This window comes from Lolium rigidum, chromosome 4 (assembly GCF_022539505.1).
Source record: "Lolium rigidum isolate FL_2022 chromosome 4, APGP_CSIRO_Lrig_0.1, whole genome shotgun sequence".
Classification (NCBI taxonomy): Eukaryota; Viridiplantae; Streptophyta; class Magnoliopsida; order Poales; family Poaceae; genus Lolium; species Lolium rigidum.
In genome coordinates, this window is record NC_061511.1 from 162,811,362 (window position 1) to 162,838,815 (window position 27,454).

Sequence of the window (27,454 nt, forward strand, 5' to 3'; positions counted from 1 at the left end):
TGCACTTTACCTTGTGATAGCCATCGTGCTTGAAGTTAAATATATCTTGCTATCACATACTTGCTTGTATTGCTTAGCATAAGTTGTTGGTGCACATAGGTGAACCATTGCTTAGAATAAGTTGTTGGTGCACATAGGTGAACAATAGTATATATGCTTTGGGCTTGACAAAGTAAACGCTAGTTTTATTCCGCATTTGTTAAGCCCATCTCGTAAAAGTTTTAAATCGCCTATTCACCCCCCCTCTAGGCGACATCCGTGTCCTTTCATATACTTATCACTCTTGCATTGAAAAGCAAAGTATTATTTTCTAATTATGAATATGACTATGTGGTGGGCAATGGAACCATGGTATGTGATGATATGGTGGAGGTTCCATTGCATGGGTACTACATATCTAGGACTAACTACCAATGCCATCCAGTGATTCTAGCGCCGTACATATCGCGTTGACCATAAGATCTATAATGGCTCTGGGGAAGTCAGCTGTATCTTTTCCCTCTTGCATATCAACAGACCTGGTAGAGCCTGGTTGGGTGTTGGAGATAACACTGCAGTAGGTTGGGAATTCCTTTAAAATCCCCATCCGTGTGGATGAGAGGCTCTATCGTCTATGAGGGATTGTCCGTAGTACACCGGGGGTAAAGCCGTATGATCGGGAGATGTCTATCGGGGGTGTACGGATGGACAAAAGGGTGGGTATGCAAGGTCGCGGAGAAGGCAGTGATTGGCTTGGATCTTACAACTGGCCCCACACCAAGGAAGTGTGGACGGGAAAGTACACCCGGTTGGTATCAAGGATAAGTTCTCTTATGGGAAAAGTAACGCACCTCTGCAGAGTGTATCAAAATTGTGGCAGTCACTCCCTGTTCCGGGAAGGAAACTACGAACGCGGCAGGAAAGGAACTCCATGAAGTTCTGGTCAACCTTTGAAGACTGACGGGCATAGTTTTCAGAATAAAATAAACCTTTTGAAGAAATGTTTATGAAAACTTGCATTGGCCTATGACTCCCTGGTCTATGGCTGTAGCTGGTGCATGATACACCCATTTCCTTATATGAACTTGCTGAGTACACTCGTACTCATTCCCTCCCATTTGAACCCCCTTCTTAGATCAAGGCACCAAAGGAGAAACTACAGTGGAACTCGAAGACAAAGGAGTCAACTACAACAAGATGAAGAATCCAATCAAATAAGTCAATGGAGTCAACTTCTGCATCAGTTAGAGTGGAAACTTAGACTAGTAATAGAAGGGAACTTTTTCCTAATCCTATCACCTAAGTAGCTAGAATTCTATAGCAAGCCTAGTATCTCTAGAGTTAGTGATAGCAATAAGATAGACTACGAGTCATTCTTCTGGAGCTTTATTTGAAGTTTTACCTCACTGTAAATTAGGAGGATGTGTTGATCTTATGTAAACAGTTCGTGTGTACTTCTATAGACATGCCTTGGACTCGCATATGTTTCCGTTGTACCACTCTGAGGGATGTAATATGAGTGGAACGGTGTTTCACTTGTGTTATATCAACGACTTGTGTACTACACCATGCAGTGGTACGCTGGGTCACCACACTCACCATCGAATAAATTCGTCGGTCGTGCCTTCCCGACAGATGTGGATTTGTTATGATGCGCTTTCCTCTCTGGCTAGCCGTGGATGCGGGGAATGGAGCGGCGTAGTAGACTCTGAACTAGTAAGGGCTAATGTTGTTGATCTGCCTTCTCTGGCCAGCCATGGAGGTGAGGAGAGAAGGTGTCGCGGCTCTTGGTGCCCTGAGACAGCATGGAAGTAGGTTGTTGGTGCTCTTGCCTGTTTGTTGCGCCTCTCCCTTCCTCTTCCTCTTCCTCTGGACGCCATGGTGGCGAGGGGAGAAGGAGTTGGGAGTTGGTGCTGGAAGCGGAGCTTCGACGCCAGCGGGATTGCAAGAAGCTCAAGTTGTAGCAGATTCCAAGCGACGACGAGGAGCGCCGCCGCTATCCTTGGCCAAGGAGGCTGCTTGAAAGATCGAGATGTCGCCTAGAGGGGGGGTGAATAGGCAATTACAAACTCTTGCGGATTTGTCTTGTATGAATGCGGAATTAAACTATCGTTTAGTTAACAAGCACAAACCCTAAATATGCTAAGCTCAACTAAGTGTAACAATAGCAACTAGAGCTAAGCAAGATAGGCACAAGATAAATGTAGCACAAGTGATAGCAAGATATATGTACTTCAAGCACGATGGCTATCACAAGGAAAGAGAGCTCGGGTATAGAAATAACCGAGGCACGCGGAGACGAGGATGTATTCCCGTGTTCCCTTGCTTTGCAACAAGGTACGTCACGTTTGGAGGAGTGGAGGTCCCACGAAGGATTCCCCGCGCCACGAAGGCTCACCCTATTCTCCGAACCACACCCACGAAGGATAATGGCCCTTTCCTTATGGTTAGCTTTTCCTCCGCTCCGGAGATGGCAAGCTCCACAACCACTTCACAAGCTCCACGAAGGAGAAGCCCGGGCCTCTTCACAATCTTCTTGAAGAGATCACCGGAGCACCAATCACCAAGCCAACTAGGAGGTCACCCTCCAAGAGTAACAAGCTCACGGTCTCTCACTCGAACAAATCGTGGTGGAGAGCTCAACACTATGCAATGATGCAAAGCAAGAACACCGGAGGTGTTTAAGTCCTTCACACTCAAATCCCACCAAAGCAACGAATGCTAGGATGAGATTGGAGAGGAAGAACAAGGGGGAAAGTCAACCAAAGACTCCAAGATCTAGATCCCAAGAGATTCCCTCACTTAGAGAAGAAACGGTTTGGTGGAAGCGTAGATCTAGATCCCCTCTCTCAAATCCTCAAATATGAGCAAGAATGGTTGGAGGATTCAAGGGGAAGAGCAAGTTCTTCAAATGGTAGCAATGGAGGAGAGAGAATGGGAAGAACTATCTTGCTCAAGGTGGAAGAAGAGCTATTTATAGCATGGGAGCAAGTATAACCGTTGGGGAAAAAGAACCATTAAAAACGTAGGAAAAACGGCCAGAAAAACGGCCCAGCCGGCTGCCAGGCCGGTCGACCGGAGCAGCAGCCGGCCAGGCCGGTCAGCAGCCGGTCGGACCGGCCCAGCAACCGGACTGGGCTGCAGCCGCGCTGGGCGGCGGACAAGCAAGGGGCGCGCGGGGGTGGGCGGCCCAGCTGGGCGAGGCAGGCGGCGGGCGAGCGGGCCGCATGGCCAGCGGCGGCCCGAAGCGCGCGTGCGGCCAGGAGGGTAGGCCGCGGGCGGCGGCGGCCGTGTGGGCCGAGCGGCGGTGAGCGGCCCAGTGGCGCGCGGGCGAGCGGGCCGGCGAGGCCCCGGTCGGACCGGGGCTCGTGCGGCGGCAGGCCGGTCACGGACCGGGCCTGCGGCCGGACTTGGGCCAAAAGGCCCCGGGAGGCGGCCCGGATGGCACCGGAGCCAGGTCCGGTCGGGACCGGGTGGGCCGGTGGCCGGTCCGGTCGAGCCGGCCGGTCCGTCGGCACTTTTCTTCTTTTTCTTTTTACCCTTTTTCCTTTTTCCTTTTTCTTTAATAACTAATGCTCCCGAACTCCGAATCGCATGAAACCAATTTTGTTTGGAAGATAACAACAAATGCTATCTTATGGAAAGTGAAAAACCAAGAATCTGTAGGAGGGGATTTTATCATGAATATAAAAGGTAGAACCTTATATCATGAATAACCTAGGTAAAATCACCCAACCTCGAAAACGCAATAGACGATGCATGTGAACTCCGTTTTCGATGAACTTGGGCTTGTTGTAAAGCTAGCAACAAGCTCAAGAACCTCACACCGAGAAATACCAAGAAGCAATAAGAATATGCAACGCATGCAAGGATTGAGCTCCCTAAGACGATGTGATCAAGTTACCCAACCGAAAGCCCCTCTTAATAGTGCGGCTATCTATCCTATAATCCGGTCTCCCATCAACCACCTCGAGACCGGTAAAAGGAAAACCTATCAAGGTCATACCTTTGCCTTGCGCATCCCGCTTGATCTTGATGATAACTCTTCAAGCTTCACTCAAGCCGGAATGCCTTACTTGATCAATGTTGCTTCGTGAAGACTCACAAATACTCCCCCATACACTATGATGGGAAAGCCACATTGATGCACATCTTCACATGTCCATTATCACCAAATGGACGGCAAGCTTCAAGCATGTGATTCACTCAAGATGCTCATCTTGAACTTGCCCAACTCAACCTTGTATCTTCTCATACTCACATAAGATAGAGCATGGCTAATATTGAGTTCCACATAAGAACTCCATCTTCATTTCTTCTTCTTGATCATATCACATATATATCTTCATACCGATGATCTTGATGCCAATACACAAGGTATACCTTTATCTTCATGGCATCCATACTTGAATCCAACACATGGAGAGCAAGTAGTACCTATGGAATATTCCTTCATATAAACTCAATGAAAACATTAGTCCATAGGGGTTGTCATTAATTACCAAAACCACACATAGGGGCAATGTACCCTTACAATCTCCCCCATTTTGGTAATTGATGACAATCACAATAAGAGGGTTTATATAATGAATATTAGTGACAAGTACGCAACTTATCCGAGAATAAGTTGTATACAAGAGGTTGTATTTGATATGGTCAAGTAACACAAAGCTACTAGCCCATATCAAAACCGGCTCTACTCACACAACTACAACAAATGCAAGAGATGTGAGTAGAACCAATATATATAGAGAAAACTCCCCCACAATGTATGCACGTGTGATGAACATGAATTCATTGCATATATTGTCAAGATTAACCTTTGGGATAGTTTCCACTATATATATACAACCATGCAAGACATATAAATATGGAATGCATGAGAGGCAAAACACTTAAGCACAAACCAAACTTAAGTATAAAACCATTCCCTTAAACTCTCTAAACTTCTCCCCCATTGGCATCGATTGTCAAAATGGGTGAAAAATTTAGAAGGTCAATATAATGTGAGTTCCTCCCCAAAGTGTGCACTTCTCATAATTTGAGTGGAATCAAGTGCACATATCCAATGATGAATACTTGAAGGAAATCAAACTATATTGAGGATCAAAGATTGCATAAAGATAACATGGTGAAGTGAGCTTCAACAAGTAAAGAAAGCAATCAAAGATCCAATTGGACAAACAAAGATATCATGATAAGAGAGATATAGTGCTCTTAATAAAATAAGAAAGCTCCCCAAGGTTCGTGCACAATTTATAATGTTTGCATTTGAATACAATGTGCACAAACATGGAATCCTCACTCCCTCTATATCATTTAGAGCACACCCAAGATAAAAATAATATGCTTATCAAGAATAACTTGAGTCCAACAATTACGAGATATGAGTGCATGAAGAAAAACAAATAAACCAAGCACTCATAAATCTTCTTTACCAATAACACTAAAATCAAAAGGATAAGAAGATGGTTGGCAAAGAACAAGGATATCAAGGTGATGGATTAACGCTCTTATGTATATAAGTTTCTAAAGTGGACAAAATGATCCATAAAGAAACATGCACACACAAGAGGTTAACAAAATAAATAAGACTAGATATCCAAAATGAAGTCATAAAATATACCAAAGGATATTTGCTTAAAAAAGCATATATAGCCTATGGCTCCAATTTTCACTGGTGGTATATGAATGAGCTTCAACTAAGAAAATCTCAAAAACATCACAACCAACAATAAGGGAAGTAGAGCTAGTTGGAATGTTTTGAGAAAGGCAACAAGTATCATAAATATGGATTTATTTCACAAATTCATCACTATTGCACACAAGAGCTCTTTGAGGAATTGATATGCAATAAATTGCTAGAGGGCATATTTGTGATAGGTGAATCATAAAATATGATATATATATATATATAACCTATCATATGCATCTTCTCAAATTACTCAAATGTTCAATAAGAAGTTTTATTTTAAAAGGGTTTTTTTCAAGAACCGCAATATTTTTCGAAATAAATAATTTCATGCCAAGATACAACCTACAAGAGGTTGGATGCTATATGAGAATGCATGAATAAGATACTTGTTACCGAGATAGCAATGGCTTGATGTAGTAGATAAGAGTTCATCGATCATCCTAGCTTGACTCCAAATCTCATATGGTGACAACACCTTCCTTATAGATGAGACAAGCCTCCATTGCATCTCCAATATACCTAAAACATCATTCAAGTACATCTTGGTCCCCAAACTTATTGGGTCCAACATGGTTAGACTAACCACAATATATAGAACACACTCCATATAAACATGTGCATATTTAGATGAAATTCGAATTTCATGCACATCTTAGCCATTTAGGATTTGATGGAGTATATCCTACATAATGGATCGGAAGAAAGCAAGCATGCTACAAGCATAAACAAATTACATATAAGCATGCACCAAAACTTTTAAAGATCCAAGAAAGATATACTTTGGACAAAACACCAAAAGAATTAAATAAGGCATAGAGGTGTCACAAAACAAATTTGTTGTCCAAATTATATCTAAGAAGCAAATCACAAAAGATTTGTTCAACAAAGTTCAACAAGTGAACTAAGAAGAAACCATTGAGCATAGAGGATGAAATAAAGCAAACATGCTCAAAGATTTATCTCATTCAAGCTAATAAAATATGTAAGAAGGAATGAGATAGCAAACTCCCCAAAAGAGCAAGGTTCGAACAAATAAACCAAACCCTCACTTTTCACAATGGCACAATGTACCGTAAGGAAAAAGGTATGTATTCCAAAACAAACACTTGATATGAATCAAGGGGATTTATCAAAAGATTTTCCAAAGGAACAAGGAAGACATATGGGAGTTATAAAGATTTCTTGGAATAAAATAAGGAAGTAAGAAACAATCCAAGGTGAGGATGATCCAAAAATTCAACCACATACAATGTTATCAATTTTCAAAGACAATGAGTATATTGGAAATAATTTCCGGTGGAGTATTGACAATGATAGTAAGGATCAACTTCACAATAAAAGGCATAGGGTAAGTATATAGAATTATGCACTATGCACGGATGAAGATTCTTGATAACTTCAACTAGTCACACAATCACGCACGGCAATGATTAGAATAACTTGAAGCAAACGGTGTCCCAAATAAGATATAGAGATATGTATTTGAGGAAAAACCGCACCAAGAATTTCATATTCAAACAAGAGCCCACAAGATGAGTAATAAAATATTTTTATTAGGAATGGAGCTTGTTTGAGCAAACATGCCACCTAGGAGCAAGATAATTAAGAGCATCAACTCTAAGTGGCATAACCTCATATGTTCACATTTTCTAGGCTTGTGATATGTACAAAAAATATTACTCCCCCATAATGTGATAAAACATTTCTTTTAAATAAGAGGCAACTAAAATTCAACTAGAGATGATTAATGGATATTTAGAATTTGAATTTCTCATGAGTATGGCACACCACATAGTGACTAGATAATCTTGCAATATCAATACTAAGTGGTGGTACCCATGTACACACATTTTAAAGAAAGAGAGATGCACAAAGCATATCACTCCCCCAAAATGGGATGTTCCATTAACCACTTCAAAGAGAGCCAAATAAGATATCATCAAGGTGCATTAGGCTCAAAACAATACACAAGTATATGGTGAGTCAAACAAACATACTTGAATACACAAGATAAGCAAGTAAGACACAACACATACATACACATATTTGGTACAAAACCAAACATGCAAAGGGGCAAGTAACTTACAATAAACATGAAGAGTTGAAGTATAAGTTACCGCAAAGAGGAACATTGGATATAAGATATAGATGATAATCCATACGACTTGGCTTGGTAAAAATATAATATATGAAGATCCCTTAATTCTTCATGAAGTAGCCAAGTCTCCAATGCCCTCCAGTTGTACCTATTGATCAAGTTTGAGATTGTTGGTCCCCAACCAAGTTGGGTCCTAAGAGATTAGTCACAATAGGCTTGGCAACCCAAATGGTTCTTTTCTTGAAACCACTTTGAGTTCCAACAAACTTGGCAAACACATTGCCATCCTTATCCTTCCCTAGAGAATAATCATCATCAACAATTATAGGGTTAGATAAGGTACCACTTAAGCAAGAAGAAGCAAAGTGCCCCTTCTCACGGCATAAGTAGCAAGTGTTCCCCTTTCTCTTATTTATTGATTTCTTCTCTTGGGGAACATTTTCTTGATTCTTCTTGGGAAGTGGCCTATCTTCAACTTGAGGTCGAGCATGAGCTTGACCTTGACCTTGTGGCCGTTTCCCTTGTTGTTTCTCACTCAAGTGCTTCTTCTTCTTCAATGGGCATGATCTAACATGATGCCCTTCAACCTTGCACTTGAAGCAAACCAACTTGGCCGAATCCTTGACTTTGTCTTGGCCCTTCTTCCTGTTGTTCTTGCTCTTGGACTTGTTCTTGTTATTGGAGTTGAATCCAAGTCCACTCTTGTCATTGGGGAATTGTTGCACACTTAGCATCTTGTCAAGTGTGGATTTCCCTTCATGACGCTTTTCCAAGTCTTTCTTCAAAGAAAGGACTTGGGCCTCGAGCTCTTTTATTTCCTCTACATGGTTAGTAGAAATACAAGTACTAGAGAAAGTAGAAGCTTCATTGTTAGAGCAACAAGGCAAGGCAAGTAATCCAACACAAGGTGTATCACTAGTTTGACTAGATGGATTACAAGGAGTAGCACATGGCAATATAGCATTTGTAGTAGAGATTGTGCTAATGTCCACATGAGGCTCACAAGATGTTACCTTAGTGATGCTAGCCTCATGAGCTAACTTTAGCCCATCATAGGAAATTAGAAGGTCATCATGAGAGCCCGAGAGCTTTTTATGACTTTCTTCCAATTCCCTATAATTGCTAGTTAGCAACTCAAGTTGAGCCCTCAACTCAACATTCTCCTTTAAGATAGATGCTTCACAAGAATTAGAGTTAGTAGCACAAGCATCAATAATAGTTTTCTCATTTTCATGCACATAAGATTCCATTTCTTGCTTAAGACCATGAGTTATGCACCTTTCGTCTTTCAGCTCTTGTCTAAGGAGATTGAATCTCCGTTGCTCATTTTCAATATGAGATTCCAACTCCTCGATGGACTCATTTTTTTCTTTGAGTGTGTCCAACAAGTAATCGAATTTGACAAGAGCATTACCACGAAGAGTGCATCTAACATTAAAGAGTTCCTTAAGCCTAGCAACTTCTTCTTGTTCATCATCATCACTCTCATCATTAGAAGATGTGTTGGGATTCAAGGTAGGAGTTACCTTTGGTCCCTTTGCCATAAGGCACATGTGCATACCGGAGGATGACGATGAAGATGTTTCGGAATCTTCATTCATGAGAGTCTTATGCCTCATATATTGTTCAATTTCCTCTACATTGTTAGACAACAAGCAACTAGAGGAAATAGAAGCATTTTGTTCATGGCAAGAAGACAAAGTAAGCATATTATCATGGGATTTATGCAAGCAATTCACACATGATATGCAAGGACTATCAAAACAAGCATGTAGATTATTTTTAGTGCTATATGTGTTCAAGTCCAAAGAAGAAACAATGCAATGGGATATAGATGAAGAATCATCACTATTGAGCACAATATCATCATTGCAATTTTCCTCACCACTTACCATATTATTACCTCGTGTCTTTCTACACGTTGGTGAAGTGGAAGAAGATGAGAACTCATCTCGACCGGAGGTGGAAGCAACTTGGAGCTCTTCATGATGTGAAGGGGAAGAGAGCTCCTCGGAGTCACCACCGACCAATTTAGAAGTGGATCCACCAAACATTTCCTTGAGCTTGATCCACATCTCATGAGACGATTTTCGCTTTATTTTTATCAAGAACCTATGAAAATCTGGTCTCAAAGAGAATACAAGCTCATTAGATACTTGAGCTTCAAGATGTAAATTTTTCTCATCCTCTAAAGATAGATTTTGAGGGTCCATCGGAGGAGAAAAACCTACATCTAGAAATTGCTCAATGTTTGGACACAAGGTCCGAAGTTTGCAAAGCAAGCAATTTCGCCACAAAAGATAATTTGTGCCAACAAAGATAATTGTGTCATTGTGCACTAAGTTACTAGCCGACATCTTTACTCTCAAGGCGGTGAAGCCTTAAACAAGGAGAGACCTTGCTCGATACCAATTGAAAGATGGAGATGTCGCCTAGAGGGGGGGGTGAATAGGCAATTACAAACTCTTGCGGATTTGTCTTGTATGAATGCGGAATTAAACTATCGTTTAGTTAACAAGCACAAACCCTAAATATGCTAAGCTCAACTAAGTGTAACAATAGCAACTAGAGCTAAGCAAGATAGGCACAAGATAAATGTAGCACAAGTGATAGCAAGATATATGTACTTCAAGCACGATGGCTATCACAAGGAAAGAGAGCTCGGGTATAGAAATAACAGAGGCACGCGGAGACGAGGATGTATTCCCGTGTTCCCTTGCTTTGCAACAAGGTACGTCACGTTTGGAGGAGTGGAGGTCCCACGAAGGATTCCCCGCGCCACGAAGGCTCACCCTATTCTCCGAACCACACCCACGAAGGATAATGGCCCTTTCCTTATGGTTAGCTTTTCCTCCGCTCCGGAGATGGCAAGCTCCACAACCACTTCACAAGCTCCACGAAGGAGAAGCCCGGGCCTCTTCACAATCTTCTTGAAGAGATCACCGGAGCACCAATCACCAAGCCAACTAGGAGGTCACCCTCCAAGAGTAACAAGCTCACGGTCTCTCACTCGAACAAATCGTGGTGGAGAGCTCAACACTATGCAATGATGCAAAGCAAGAACACCGGAGGTGTTTAAGTCCTTCACACTCAAATCCCACCAAAGCAACGAATGCTAGGATGAGATTGGAGAGGAAGAACAAGGGGGAAAGTCAACCAAAGACTCCAAGATCTAGATCCCAAGAGATTCCCTCACTTAGAGAAGAAACGGTTTGGTGGAAGCGTAGATCTAGATCCCCTCTCTCAAATCCTCAAATATGAGCAAGAATGGTTGGAGGATTCAAGGGGAAGAGCAAGTTCTTCAAATGGTAGCAATGGAGGAGAGATAATGGGAAGAACTATCTTGCTCAAGGTGGAAGAAGAGCTATTTATAGCATGGGAGCAAGTATAACCGTTGGGGAAAAAGAACCATTAAAAACGTAGGAAAAACGGCGGAAAAACGGCCCAGCCGGCTGCCAGGCCGGTCGACCGGAGCAGCAGCCGGCCAGGCCGGTCAGCAGCCCGGTCGGACCGGCCCAGCAACCGGACCGGGCCGCGGCCGCGCGCTGGGCGGCGGATAGGCAAGGGGCGCGCGGGGGTGGGCGGCCCGGCTGGGCGAGGCGGGCGGCGGGCGAGCGGGCCGCATGGCCGGCGGCGGCCCGGAAGCGCGCGTGCGGCCGGGAGGGTAGGCCGCGGGCGGCGGCGGCCGTGTGGGCCGAGCGGCGGTGGCGGCCCGGTGGCGCGCGGGCGAGCAGGCCGGCGAGGCCCCGGTCGGACCGGGGCTGTGCGGGCAGGGCCGGTCACGGACCGGGCCTGCGACCGGACTTGGGCCAAAAGGCCCCGGGAGGCGGCCCGGATGGCACCGGAGCCAGGTCCGGTCGGGACCGGGTGGGCCGGTGGCCGGTCCGGTCAGACCGGCCGGTCCGCTGGCACTTTTCTTCTTTTTCTTTTTACCCTTTTTCCTTTTTCCTTTTTCTTTAATAACTAATGCTCCCGAACTCCGAATCGCATGAAACCAATTTTGTTTGGAAGATAACAACAAATGCTATCTTATGGAAAGTGAAAAACCAAGAATCTGTAGGAGGGGATTTTATCATGAATATAAAAGGTAGAACCTTATATCATGAATAACCGGTAAAATCACCCAACCTCGAAAACGCAATAGACGATGCATGTGAACTCCGTTTTCGATGAACTTGGGCTTGTTGTAAAGCTAGCAACAAGCTCAAGAACCTCACACCGAGAAATACCAAGAAGCAATAAGAATATGCAACGCATGCAAGGATTGAGCTCCCTAAGACGATGTGATCAAGTTACCCAACCGAAAGCCCCTCTTAATAGTGCGGCTATCTATCCTATAATCCGGTCTCCCATCAACCACCTCGAGACCGGTAAAAGGAAAACCTATCAAGGTCATACCTTTGCCTTGCGCATCCCGCTTGATCTTGATGATAACTCTTCAAGCTTCACTCAAGCCGGAATGCCTTACTTGATCAATGTTGCTTCGTGAAGACTCACAAATACTCCCCCATACACTATGATGGGAAAGCCACATTGATGCACATCTTCACATGTCCATTATCACCAAATGGACGGCAAGCTTCAAGCATGTGATTCACTCAAGATGCTCATCTTGAACTTGCCCAACTCAACCTTGTATCTTCTCATACTCACATAAGATAGAGCATGGCTAATATTGAGTTCCACATAAGAACTCCATCTTCATTTCTTCTTCTTGATCATATCACATATATATCTTCATACCGATGATCTTGATGCCAATACACAAGGTATACCTTTATCTTCATGGCATCCATACTTGAATCCAACACATGGAGAGCAAGTAGTACCTATGGAATATTCCTTCATATAAACTCAATGAAAACATTAGTCCATAGGGGTTGTCATTAATTACCAAAACCACACATAGGGGCAATGTACCCTTACACTGCTCCACACCTCGAGAGTCCTAGCTTCGAGGGGTTGTATCTTCCTCCAGGCCGTATGTAGCGCCAACGCGGAGGATCTTCGATCTCGTCACAACGACCTATCCTGACAGCGGACCAAGTGGTGCAGTCCCCGACGTCACCGCCAGCGGCCATGGTGCGAGATCCAGTCAGAGCAGCGGCAGAGACGGAGGACCTGATGGCTTTTAAGTTTTCCCATCTAGGTCCTTCGTGTAAAGTCTGAGAATAAGTGTGTCTTTCTCGTAATAGTTAGGACCCTCTATGTAATTTTACCCACCGCTTAATGGAGCTTCTCAGGCCTTCGGACCCCAAAAAATAAATCAGACTACTGCATACGTGCATGAAGATGCATCCTGCAGCGGCTACTGCAGAGCATTGTTCCACACGGATGGATGGGGAGACGGTAACCGTTCATCCCCAAGAATCAGCCTGGTGGCGGGTACTATAACCTGGGTTATAATTAATCCACATGCATCTCCTCCTATCAACGCTAGCTTGTTTAGCACAAAGATGAGCAGCTTGATTTGCTTCACGCCCAACAAAAGAAATGCTACAACTATTAAAAGCTCTCTTGATCTCTCTAATATCTTGACAGATTGCCATAATCTCGGATGTGTCATCAGCTTCATCACATAGGCGTACAACCTCTTTCGCATCACTTTCAATTATAACATTTGTGTATCCCCGTTCAGCTGCTAGCCTCGCACCATCCACGATGGCATGTGCTTCCATAGCATGAGCACTTGCTGCATGATCATACCACAATGCTTGAGCACGTATTAAACCTCCTTGGGCTGTCTCTCACCACTAGACCCGTACTCCCGGCTTGAGCCACTTGATGGTAGCATGCATCGGTATTGATTTTTACCCAACCTTGATCAGGAGGCTTCCACCTTGCCTTCTTGGTCAGTGGTTTCTTCGATTTCTGCTTGCCCACATGAGCCAAGTCAATCGTGGTTTGCATCACCCACTGAACCGAGGCCTGAATTGTTCTTTGGCCTTCTCCATGTCTACCTTATTTCGTTCATTCCATATGGACCAACATCCACATAGAACCATGCCTTTTTCTTCTTCTTTGAGGAGATTGCTGTCGCTCAAATCCATAGACCATGAATTAGGATGGAAAGATGGTACTTTAATACCAACCATGCTCTTCATCTGTTCCCAGAACAGTCGTGCCCATGTGCACCCAAAAAGGGCATGGTGTACAGATTCATCAGTAGCTCCACATGCCTCACATATTGCATTTTTTTCCATGTGTCTATTCTTGAGTACCTGCTGATACGTCCCAAACGTATCTATAATTTCTTATGTTCCATGCTACTTTTATGATGATACTCACATGTTTTATACACATTATATGTCATATTTATGCGTTTTCCGGAACTAACCTATTGACGAGATGCCGAAGGGCCGATTCTTTGTTCTGCTGTTTTTGGTTTCAGAAATCCTAGTAAGGGAATATTCTCGGAATCAGACGAAATCAATGCCCAGCATCTTATAATTACACGAAGCTTCCAGAACACCCGAGAGCCGCCAGAGGAGGGCCACAGGGCCACCAGATGACAGGGTGGCGCGGCCAGGGCCTGGGCCGCCCCCCCCCTATTGTGTCACCGCCCCGTCTGTTCTCCGACTCCGCCTCTTCGCCTATTTAAGCTTCCTCGACCTAAAACCTCGATACGAAAAAAACCACAGTACGAGAAACCTTCCAGAGCCGCCGCCATCGCGAAGCCAAGATCCGGGGGACATGAGTCTCCGTTCAGGCACGCCGCCGGGACGGGAAGTGCCCCGGAAGGCATCTCCATCGACACCACCGCCATCTCCATCAACGCTGCTTGTCTCCCATGAGGAGGAGTAGTTCTCCATCGAGGCTCGGGGCTGTGCCGGTAGCTATGTGGTTAATCTCTCTCATATGTACTTCAATACAATGATCTCATGAGCTGCCTTACATGATTGAGATTCATATGAGTTTTGTATCACTATTCATCTATGTGTTACTCTAGTGATGTTATTAAAGTACTCTATTCCTCCTCCATGGTGTAAAGGTGACGAGTGTGTGCATCATGTAGTACTTGGCGTAGGTTATGATTGTGATCTCTTGTAGATTATGAAGTTAACTATTACTATGATAGTATTGATGTGATCTATTCCTCCTTCATAGTGTGATGGTGACGAGTGTGCATGCTATGTTAGTACTTGGTGTAATTGCAATGATCTATCATGCACTCTAAGGTTATTTAAATATGAACATCGAATGTTGTGGAGCTTGTTAACTCCGGCATTGAGGTGCTCTTGTAGCCCTACGCAATTAGTGGTGTTCATCATCCAACAAGAGAGTGTAGAGTGGTTTTATTATGTGATCAATGTTGAGAGTGTCCACTAGTGAAAGTATGATCCCTAGGCCTTGTTTCTAAGCATCGAAACTCCGTTTATTCTTCGTTCATGTTGCATGTTTACTCGCTGCCATATTTTATTCAGATTGCTATTACCACTCATATACATCCATACTACTTGTATTTCACTATCTCTTCGCCGAACTAGTGCACCTATACATCGACAAGTGTATTAGGTGTGTTGGGGACACAAGAGACTTCTTGTATCGTGATTGCAGGGTTGCTTGAGAGGGATATCTTTGACCTCTTCCTCCCTGAGTTCGATAAACCTTGGGTGATCCACTTAAGGGAAACTTGCTGCTGTTCTACAAACCTCTGCTCTTGGAGGCCCAACACTATCTACAAGAATAGAAGCACCCGTAGACATCACCTGCCTGGTCGGAATAAATTTTTAATCACCCTCCACCAGAAGGAGCGCACTTTAGGCGGCACCTGTAGTTTCCACAACTTTCTCCAGCATGCGTTTGTTGTACTGTCACCCGAACCTGAAGCTACATTAGCTTGTTGCAGTGACGATATCGGCTTGTATGTCGAGCGAACAGAGAAGCATCCATTCCTTTCATGTGTCCATCCCCACTCATCTTCTGAAAACCTCCCCAACGGAATTTGCCGGATCGCACGTCTATCCGTTTCAATGAAATTCTCCTCAAGTTTCTCCTCCGACCAGCACATATTAACCGTGTCAGTAAGTTCATCAACCATTGTAATTTTAGCCCCTGTGGGCTTAACCAATGGCCTACCATTCATATTAGCTGGAATCCAAGGATCTTCATACGCTCGAATAGTAGAGCCATCCCCAACGCGTTTGATGAGGCCTTTCACGAGTGCCTCTCGTCCATGTAGAATTGCACGCCAGATGTGCGATGAGTTACGTTTCTTTCTTGCCGCCAAGAAATTTGTGTTGTGATAATATTCCCTTGAGGACTTTAGCACACAATGAATCAGGTTTGGTAATGAGTCGCCAACCCTGCTTTGTAAGCATCGCTTGATTAAACAACTGGAAATCTCGGAATCCCATCCCTCCCAAGCACTTTGGTATAGCAATATCACACCACTTTTTCCAGTGAATCTTTCTTTTGAGTTCATCTCCACCCCACCAGAAACGTGCCACCACACTTGTGATTTTTTTGCACATTTTCTTTGAGAGTCTAAAGCAACTCATCGAATAAGTTGGGATTGCCTGACAAATCGCCTTAACCAGCACTTCACGTGCTGCTCCACTAAGATGCTTGGTTGCATACCCATTGACAAGTTTCTTGATCCTTATCACAATGTGTTCAAACTGGTCATCTATGGATCTGCCCAACGCAGTCGGTAGTCCTAGGTATTTCTCAACCAATGCTTCCACTGAAATTTCAGAAAGTGTGTGCACTTCTTGCTTCATGTCATCCGTGCAATTAGCGCTAAAAAATACTGCAGATTTTGCTCGATTCACCAATTGTCCTGAACCAGCTCTATATTGTTCCAATATATTACTGCAATCTTAACGCTCCCCTTGCCGATGCTTGTATGAACACAAGGCAATCATCGGCGAATAGTAAATGTGATAACCATGGGGCATGCACTCCCACTCTAATTCCTCTAGATAGAAATTGTGGACACGAGAACTTAAGTAAACTGCTCAACCCTTCTGCGCATAGAAGGAAAAGATAAGGTGAGATAGGATCACCCTATCTGATTCCCCTTGTTGGTTTAAAATAGTCAAAGAATTGACCATTCACTCGAACTGAGAGTGAAACCGTCTGGACACATGCCATCACCAAATTTATCCATGCTTCATGGAAGCCAGCTTCTCCATAATAGCTCTAAGGTAAGCCCACTCCACGATGCCTTGGCCATATCGAGCTTAACCGCACACGCACCTGTTTTGCCCTTCTTCTTCTTTAAGTAATGTGTACTCTCGTAAGGCGTGAGTATATTGTCCGTGATTAGTCCCCGGCACAAAGGCGCTCTGTTCTTTAGATATAATCTCCTCTAAGAGCAAGTTTAATAGTATAGCCAGCTGCTGGCTATAAGCCATGTGCCATATCATTTGTAGCTAATATAGAGCCAACATGTATAATAGTGAGCTATAATCATGTACTACTTTATCAATGGATGGCCCACATTTCACTCTCACAAAGTGCTTCAGGAGCGCGTCTTGAAGTTGGCTCTTGCATGAGAGCCCACTCTTCTTCTCTCTCCTCCAACTAAGCATAAATATATTATTTTAATCTTTATAGCTAGCTGACTAGAACTTATTATACTTGCTCTAATATTGTACTATAACGGTTCGCGCCGGACGCGAATCCCCACGCCCCGATGTAGTTCCAGCCCAGTCCACTCCGCGGCCGCACCAGATTGAACACCGACCGACCACGCGTCCCAGCCCCTGTCTTCCTCTTCCCGTGCCGCACCACGCCACCCAACCACCCGGCTCGAGACCGCCGCCCCCCCAGAGACGCCCGCCGCCGCCGCCATGGGGAGGCGATCCGGGGGCAGGAAGCTGCCCTTCTTCGCCTCCGCCGGCTCCACCTCCTCCACCAAGCGCACCCGCTCCGCTCGCCGCCTCCCTTCCCTCCCCAAGACCACCTCGCCGCCTCCCCCCTACGCCACCTCCCCACCCTCCGCGCCGCACCCCACCACGTCTCCTCCCGACCTATCTGCCGCCGCCGCCTCCGGTGGTGGCGGTGGCGGCGGCGCCGCCCCCGCGGCCTCCGTCTCCGGCAAGGTCGCCAAGAAGAAGGCCGGCGCGCGCCTCTGGATGCGGCTGGACCGCTGGGGATCCTCCGAGATCCTGGAGCTCGACAAGGCCTCCATCATCCGCCGCGCCGGCGTGCCCCTGCGCGACCTCCGCATCCTCGGCCCCATCTTCTCCCACTCCTCCAGCATCCTCGGTACCCATCCCCACCCCCGCCCGCCGATTTCACTACCCATCCCCACCGCCACCGCCGCAACTTACTGACGTACAATCCCTAACTGCGCAGCTAGGGAGAAGGCGATGGTGATCAACCTGGAGTTCATCAGGGCGATCGTGACCGCCGACGAGGTGCTCCTGCTGGACCCTCTCGCGCACGACGTGCTCCCTTTCGTCGACCAGCTGAGGCAGCACCTCCCTCTCAAGAGCCCGGCCGGTGGGAACGGTGACCCCGGCGGGAATCAGGCGCCCTGCCTTAACGAGGCCACCGGGGCAGAGCACGAGCTGCCGTTCGAGTTCCAGGTGCTGGAGGTCGGGCTTGAGGCCGTGTGCTCCACGCTCGACTTGAGCGTGGCTGAGCTCGAGAGGCATGCTACTCCTGTGCTCGATGAGCTCACCAAGAACGTGAGCACGCGGAACCTGGAGCGCGTGCGGAGCCTCAAGAGTGACCTCACCCGATTGCTTGCCCGTGTTCAGAAGGTATTATCAGAGGCATATAAGTGCAAAGCTTCCTTAGTCTATCTACATTCTAAACCTTTAATTGCCTGAATACTGTTTGTTATCATTTGAACCTTGATTTGCAGATAAAAATTTGTATTGCCGCTTTGCGCTCCTTTCTGACCCTTGAATTTAGTTCTACCGAAACAATACACTAGTTCATTCAACCATCTGTTTGTTCTAAGCACAATTGAGATGCGAGTTATAGCTCAAGTATTAGTCACAGCATGTATACCAATTATATGCAGATTTTACTTAAACCATCTTTCACCTCTCACCTTCATCACTTACAATTGGTCACACACGGAGTCAGTCACCAATTGAAGTCTGCTCTTGCGTAGCCCCTAGCACATTAAGGAATTTACTATTTTGAGAACTGTTTTGATGCAAGTTTCCAAGGAACCAAATGTCTGCTTTGGATTAGTAGAGATGAATTTGTTTAATCCTACTTCTGATTTAATTCTTAGATAGACAATTGGAACAGAAGGAGATCATAAACAGCTGAGAATTTTGGATCTTGCTGTTAAGTTTTAGTTTCTTTCTTTCTGTTCTTGTTAAGCTTCTCAATTGTATTGCTTGCATTGTATTGATGCTGGTATTTCTTCCTGTCGTTTTGAGAACCTTGATGACTGATGAGAGCCTGCTCTAAACTGGATCTTGTTCTGAAGCTATTATTTTTTGCTTTCGTGTCTTTATAGGTCAGAGATGAAATAGAACATCTTCTAGATGATAATGAAGACATGGCACATCTGTATCTAACACGGAAGCAAGCACAGAATCAGCAGGTTGAGGCCATTATGACATCTGCTGCTTCCAATAGCATTGTTCCTGCAGGAACAAGTCTGCACAGGCTCAACTCTAGTTTTCGGCGTAGTGTCAGCATTGCTACCAGTATCTATTTGGATAATGACGTGGAAGACCTAGAGATGTTGCTTGAGGCCTACTTCATGCAGCTGGATGGAATTCGCAACAGAATTTTATCGGTTAGTCCAATTCCCGACATTTGTTACTGTTCTCTTGAGCTCTTGGGCTATTTAAGACCATGACTTGCATTATTCTTGGTATGATACTTATTTGGTTCAGAGCCATCATGTACAGTTTGTTGTTTCATCGTAAGAGTTCCATGCACAGATAGCTAGTCATTTGTTCCTTGGAAAACAAGTGTAAGTTGATATAGAGGTAGCAAATTATCATGTACTGAATTATTTCATTATCAAGACTGTTCCTGATCATATATTAGGTCGAGTTGCTTTGGTTTTTATTTCATATTCACCTTGATGTGTACATTAATTTCTCCTTCGGAAATTAACAGGTTCGAGAGTATATTGATGACACAGAAGACTATGTCAACATTCAACTCGACAACCAACGAAATGAACTCATTCAGCTTCAGCTTACGCTGACCATCGCATCCTTTGGCATAGCTATCAATACCTTCATAGCTGGGGCATTTGCGATGAACATCCCATGTTATCTTTATGACACGGATGGCAGCTTCTTTTGGCCATTTGTCGGGGGTACCTCGTCAGGCTGCTTTGTGATCTCCATCATTTTATTAGGGTACGCCTGGTGGAAGAAGTTGCTCGGCCCTTGAACACAGTGAAGCCAAGTCATGAGATGGTGAAAGAGCTCATCATTGAGAAGGTGGCAAACTGGCAACGCATGTTCGCGTATCGCTCTGGCGAGGGAGCAAAGGACTTAAGGACAGAGGAGCACCATGTGGTCAGGGAGAGAACTCTGATGTATTTATGTTCCAGAGTACTAGATAAGATTATTATGCTGTGATTTTTTATTGCCATAAAATATACAACTACTTGTTGAGAGGATGTTATGAATCCATCTGCCTTCTCTCAATTTCACCAGATGTGTGGTCCTTGAAAATTTCACCAGATGTGGCATTTGTTGGCAACAGAAAATTAATGTCACGATATATCAGTGAAATCATCTTCGTCATATTCCTACCCTTATGTAGTTTAAGTTAGTTCTTTCTGATACACGAAACAAAATGCAGGGCTACCAGCTTCTGCCCAATGTTTCACAAGGCATGCCATCAGAGATGGCTTCAGGTTCTCCTGTAACAATTTCATGGTACTTGCATGAGCCTTTCAAGATTTATCCAAAATCACATGGTGAGTTTGTTTCATCGTGTCAAATAGGATAATGTTGGAACTGGAGACCATGCTGATAAAAGATCAGCAGATTGAGCATCAAGCAAGCAACCTGCTACATGTCCAAGATTAGCCTTGAGGTGGCAAAAAGAAACAGCACTTTGTAACGGATCTGAACAAAGATCAAGTGGTGATGCGATGAACTATTATCACAAGACGATTCCGAGAATGTACACTAAGAATAATCTAATCTTATACCTTGCTATCAGTACACTAGTAACCACGTTTGAATCTAAAAGTTTCTTTTTTTGCGAGAATGCAGAGGAAACACGCTACAGTTGATCGTGGCTGCTGCTCTTCCTTTTTGTCTCCGTGTCTTCATACTCCAGTAAGTCTCAGAAAGAGCTAGGAACTGATAATGGAGCAAGGGAATTCGCAGGTAGGGCAACGCCGCCACCTCGGAGGGACACCGTGGGTCTGCTCCAGTTGTCCATGGCTATCGAATTCGAATCGAAAAATACCACGACGACGGTTATATCATCGTGGAAGTGGCGCCTTACTCCGCGGTCAATTTTCTTGAGATCCGAATACCGCATCTCCCTCTTCTTTGCTGCTTCCTGCATTGCAGTCTTCACTAGCTTCCGAGCAATCCCCTGATACATATAAGTTACAGTAACATTAACAAAATATGAACAACATTGCTCAATCAGATGACCAAAGAGTATAAAATCACAAATAATGGAGCTGGGTTCTACTGCATGGTTTGTTGGAAATATGAAATGAAACTAAAAAAAAGTCTATTGCCGAGACAGATTTATAGTGAATGGCATGAGGTGCCAACAGCCTTGGTTCAGAAAGTTCGCTTAATATAAACAGATCAGTTGCAATTTGCAAAGTAGCTTGTTCACAATGATTTCCATGTAAAATGCAGATGTTAAAGAGATCTAGACATTATTCCTCTGGAAAAAACAAAGATCTACAGAAGATATCTGCTATTGAAAATCCCCTCAACAAGTGTTCAACCAGACATTGCTGAATTACGAACAACTAAAGTTACACATGCACACCCTCCGCTGCAAATTATTTGAAGTTCTAGTTTTTTCCTAATTTAAGTATGAGCTAATCTATAGAAAAATATATCAACATCTGCAACACCAAATTAGTTTCATTAGATTAATCATAGAATACATTTCTGTAGAAATTGGCACATTTTTCTATACATTTGGTCAAACATAAAGTTCAACTTAGAACAAAATTAGAACTCCAAATAATTTGGAAAGGAGGGAGTAACATTCAATTCAGCGACTAGCCAATGGACATGAAAAGGCTTTGGACATAAATAATTTACTAGGGATTCCAATGGACATGAAAAGGCTTTAGACATAAATAATTTATAATTTGGAAAGCAGGGGTAGCATTCAATTCAGCAACTAGCCAATGGACATGAAAAGGATTTAGACATAAATAATTTACTAGGGATTCCAATGGACATGAAAAGGCTTTAGGCTTTAGAGTTTAGACATACGTAATTTAAATTAGAACCTGCCAGATTAGCCAGAACATGACCTATAATCCAAGGCAAGCAGAGAGCAACAAACTTCTAGGTACTAATCCAGTGTTGTTGTCTCTAACTACATTTTGCTATAAACAAATTTAAATACTTAAAGACCAAAACAGAGGAATTGTTACAAACTTGAGAACCATATAATTCAGTCCCGTGATACTGGACAATCTAAGATGCCTGCAAAACTATGTTCTTAAGATGCAAAACTATGTTCTTAAGATGTTCACACATGATGTTCTCTATTTCCTTACACGACAGAGCATGCCCTCTTACCTCGACAGAAACATCAATCAAAGAACAATGACATTACTGCAAAGGCAGCTTCTGGTCGGACAAGCAATAGCAACTAGCACTGTGCTTTCAAAGAACCAAGTAAAACAAGCTAAACATAAGATAAGAGCACATACATTGCGAGGACTACTGTGGACTAGTTCAACTGCTTTCTGATTACTAAGATGCTCCCAGAGTCCATCCGATGCAAAAATGATGAACTGATCAGTTAACTGTATTGGGTGTACAGTAATTGCTGGCTCAGAACTAAGAAGTGGTCTCCGAAAAGTTTCTGGAAGACGAAACTTGCTATGCAAAGGTTCTCTGTTGAACTCGGGTCTCTTCAGATATACATCTCCAATGGACCTTGTTATCTGCAAAACATCATCGGACCATGTGAGATGCACGAAAGAAGCAATTGCCATGGCATTTGCAAAGAGACAGAGACCAGCAGCAGATTAAAGGTGATTCATCTAGGAAATGTACATGTTGACATTATACTCCGAAACGTACAAGAAATAAAGGTATAAATAAATAAACACTTCATCTGGGAAGATCAGCATTAAGAAAACGGTTTTGCTAATTCTCAGACGACTGGGGATTTGTTAAGTCTCAGTAAGAACCGTTGATCCAAGACATCCAACATGAAGATCCACGAATTTTTCTACTTTCTCCGATTCATATTACTTGATGCTAATACAGATGTATCTAGACATATTTTAATTGTAGATACATCCATTTTAGTATCAAGTAATATGGATCGGAGGGAGTATATATTTACGAACTCCGAAAACGAGCAGTAATTTTTTCTTTTGCACCAAGTGAACAGCACCGTGAATATTTTGCACCACTAAGACTTTACTAATTTTCAGTCAACTGGGACTTGGAAACTGTATCCAAGAGCTGAATATCATATCTGTCTTGATTCATGGCAATACACACATTCTTACGTTATCATCAATTGTTTACACAGGAAATACAAAAGAGAATAAAAACACCTAATATAGTTATGATAAATGAAAAATTGCCTAATGTAAGAAAAATGCAGCAACAATTCAAACAAAAGCACCTGGGCACAGCATGTAAAGTGCAGTTATGATTAGAACGAGAAGTTGAGCCTGATTAGAACGAGAAGTTGAGTCCGATGTATAAAATCAAAGCTACTTCATTACATGTCAGTTACAGTTTCTGAACTCTGGATATTTACCTGTATAATACCCTTCACACGCCATACATTGTGCTTTAAAACCACAATGTGGGGATCATCAGGATGCATTGCCTGCATCTCTCGCCTAACCTCCTCAAATGATGCATTATGTTCCGCTGAGAGCTGCATTGCAATAACCTCTCCAGTTCCCTTGACAAGTCTCCCAAGAATAGCACGTGAGTCCCCAACGTTTGCAATATAGAGAGTTCCAGCACAAATGACACCAACTAGACAGCAAGATCCTACAGCCGCTAATTGAGGCCTCATAGACCACTGACTACTAACTAGAGAGAGAAATCCATCTTCAGTTGCTCGGAAAGCCTTCCGAATCACTTCCACTGACATGCACTTTTGCTCAGATGCAAATTCTGAAAAAAAAAGGAGTTCATCATGCAAGGGAAAAATGGAGATTGGCATGTGTTAAACATGCCATAATATGACCCAAATGTGGGTAGAACACACTACATAATATGACCCAAATGTGTTAAAACGGGCAACAACAATTTCTTGCACATTTCCAGTTGTAATATTATTAGAATGCAATGATGTGCTTATAGAACCAAGGAATGAAAATAGCGCAAACTAGGACACTGGTCTAAAAGAAACAACATTCAAAATGAGCTTGTTTGTTCTCTGTAGTACTACAAGGAGAATTATATCCAGTACAATGCAGGCATACAATGAATAATCTACTTCAATGGAAGAAAAAAAAAAGAGAGAGAGCAGTCAGCATAACTCAGACACCATTGCAGGTCATACCAATTAGGCAAATGGACTATAGACCACATATCATAGCTAGATTGACATTTGATCTAAGCTAGAGAACATGAGTGCCACAGCAGCAGTTGAGGCCTTACCCTTGAGATGGTTGAACATGTGGTCATTGATGTAGCGCGCCGTCTCCGGGCCACCGTGCCCATCATAGACGCCGACGAAGGTTCCCTGCAGGTCAGAATCGTTGGTTGTGAGCGGGCCGGATTCCACCTGACTGTGGTCCTCCAGCAGGTTATTGGCCTGGACGACGGCCATGGAGAACTCGCCGGCGACGAGCTGCCCCGCGTCCTTGTACCACAGCAGCCCTTCCTGCCGGCCGGCCGCATCCACCCCCTTGCGGGGGCGCCCGTCCGGCGACGACGCGGGGCCCCAGCACGATCTCAGGTAATCCATCGCAGCCGAGAGCATCCCTCATCTCCACCACCGCCTAACCGCTCGCTCCCCGACAAAAGCCGTCATATCTGGTGGCGCCCTCTCCCAGTAACCTCCGCTCGCGAAAATCTGCAATCGAAACCAACCAACCAACGGGAACAACAGGATCAGTAACGATCGTCCACGGCGCGATCGGAGGGGGAGAGATCGCCAAGAACCTCCGCACTCCACTCGCATTGGAGGACGAGGGGACCAAACAAGAAACCAAGAACTCACCTTTTCTTGGCTGATGGCTAGACACCCCCAGATTACTGCGATCTCGTGAACAGGGAGGGGCAGCCTTGGATCTGGAAACCGGCCGATCTCGAGCACTCGGAGGATTGGGTTTTGGCGGAACCGGGTGGGCTCCTCTCTCTCGCTTTCTCTCTCCGGGATCCAGAAGAAGCAACCGAGAAGCTGTCTGATCCGGGAGGACTAAAAAAAGATGCGCTTTTCGGCCGCCTCCCCCGTCAAATCTCGCAGGCGGGGTCGATCGACGAACAGATCAGGCAGGAATCTCTCTCCTTCACTCCTCCTGGGCACAAGAGAGGGAGAGAGAAGGCAGTAGCAAGCAAGAGAGAAGACGAACAAGGCAACCAAGGCGAGAAAGGGGGGTCAGGGCCAGCAAGGCAATGGCACAGAGATGAGAGATAGTAGGACCTAATTTCATTCGGGATTATTTCGTTGGCATGCATGCTCCCGTTAATCCCTCCCCTGTTTTTTTCTTCTTCCTCCCTGCACGTTTCTTACACAGGAAGAAAAGGCATTTTCCCTGCCCTGCAATTATTTCCCTGAATTTACGCGTGACGTGGTAATTTTGTGTGCCTACTAGACCAACTCCGTTTGTTGCTTTCGCTTCTTACTCTTGGTTTTTATTTATTTAGCGTTTTGAATTTAATCAAAGTTAAATTTATCAAATTTAATCAAAAATTTAAGTTTGATTAAATCTAGAATGCGTAGTATTTTTTTTGAAGCATGACTGTGAAGCAAAAAAGGCAAATTTTATTATTTTAAGAAAAAAGCCTTATGTACAGAGAAAGAAAACGAGACTAGAAGCTAAAACTAAAACAGGGAAAGAAAGAACTCTAAGGTAGGGACTTAGGGTGACTTCTTTTGGGCTTCCAGCGCGGCTTCGAGGTCGTGGGCAGCACAAGCCCAAAAGAAGTGTCTGGCTTTTTCCCACCGAGAAACGCCCCAGAAGCCCATGTACGTGTAGTGGGGAGAAACTCGTCGAGAGCAGTTTCCCGAGCTTCCCCACGAGTTCACGAAACGTTTTGTGGAGATGGACATGTCGTTTCATGAAATTTACAAGGAATGCCACCGCCCAGTACCTGAGTCAAAGCGAGAGAAAAAAAAAACGAATCGCTCCCCACCCCTCGTCCTCGCTCGCTCCCCACCCCGTCCGCGCTCGACGCTGTTCCTCCGTCGCTCCCGACGCTGTTCCTCCGTCGCCGCCCTATCCCAGCCGCCGACCGCAGATCCTCGGCGGCGGAGGCCGGATCCCACCGCCCCGCCCTCAACCCCGAAGCTCCAAGGCCGGATCCCACCCGCCCCGCCCTCGCCCGGCCGTCGAGCTCCAAGATCGGCCCGCGAGCTCCAAGACTCGCGACCGCCTCCCACCCGGCCGGATCTTCCTCCACATCGCCATCAGCTTCAAGCTTTGCGTGATCTGATTTTGGGAAGGAGTTTGTGTGATCTGATCCAGGGGTATAACAGACATTTAACAATTTAGGGCAGCAAATAAGCTAAATAGCACAAGCCCAAAAGAAGTCTCCTAATAGTTTCTGTCCACAGCAGTTTCCCCCCACCAAAATCTAGAAGCAGGCTTATGCAGAATCACAAGCCCAAAAGAAGTCACCCTTAATCCAACTAACTAAGCTATCCTTATGCTTGGCCTTGATTCTATACTGCAGCCAAGACATGTCTTGTACAAACTTTGACTTTCACCTAGTGAAAGACACATTCTCCTCACGAAAAATTCTTCCATTCCTCATAAGCCAAATATTCCAGCAAGCTGTAATAATCACCTCCATGAAAAATGGGTGTCCGTAGCTTTTCTTGGCATTACTCAACACAATCTGCAAATCGTCATTCTGCTGCCACTCAATTTACAGGTAAGACCAAATCCTTACACTGAAATTGCAATGAAAGAATAACTGCATCCTATCCTTTTTTCAAAGGAATATGGTAGGGGAAGCCCCTACAGTGGTTTTTTTTTTAAATAATAAAAACCCAATTATACGTGTGTGTGGACATGAACCTGGATGGCTGGGTTGTACATCCACTTCCCTAACTAAATGAGCTAGGCTCACTACGTAAATGCATCATATCCTCATGAACTTTAGATGGGTCGAGGACACAATGAGAATCATCTGTAACATTTCAATGTCTTCTCTTCAAGAGATCTCTAGTATTCAATCTATCAGACAGCAAGCAAAAAACCTTTGTCTTCATCACATAGCAAGATTTCCATAGCCATGCATACACCTTGGGAACCACTAAATGAGCATGAATGTGATCATAGAATTTTTTTGCAGAATAACTCTCATCCCAACAGTAGTGCCAACCATCCTTTCTCTATGACAAATGATTTGATTGCATAAGGGTCTGCAATT

The 27,454-nt window shown here is 44.4% G+C and overlaps 2 protein-coding genes across 2 annotated transcripts; one reads left to right on the plus strand and one right to left on the minus strand.

Moving 5' to 3' along the window:
- The first annotated feature begins 17,561 nt into the window (after window positions 1–17,561).
- On the plus strand, window positions 17,562–20,458 carry LOC124706191 (putative magnesium transporter MRS2-G). The gene is made up of 4 exons (XM_047237844.1): window positions 17,562–17,987; window positions 18,078–18,487; window positions 19,204–19,488; window positions 19,818–20,458. Exons 1-4 carry the CDS (start codon window positions 17,570–17,572, stop codon window positions 20,097–20,099), a joined length of 1,395 nt encoding a protein of 464 aa, XP_047093800.1. The 5' UTR covers window positions 17,562–17,569; the 3' UTR covers window positions 20,100–20,458.
- Window positions 20,459–20,687: 229 nt separating this feature from the next.
- LOC124706192 (probable protein phosphatase 2C 72) lies at window positions 20,688–24,915 on the minus strand. Its single transcript, XM_047237845.1, has 4 exons — window positions 24,512–24,915; window positions 23,655–24,022; window positions 22,585–22,821; window positions 20,688–21,266 (listed from the first exon to the last, which is right to left on the minus strand). The coding sequence occupies exons 1-4, from the start codon at window positions 24,834–24,836 to the stop codon at window positions 21,009–21,011; spliced, it is 1,188 nt and encodes a 395-aa protein (XP_047093801.1). The 5' UTR covers window positions 24,837–24,915; the 3' UTR covers window positions 20,688–21,008.
- Window positions 24,916–27,454: the final 2,539 nt, after the last annotated feature.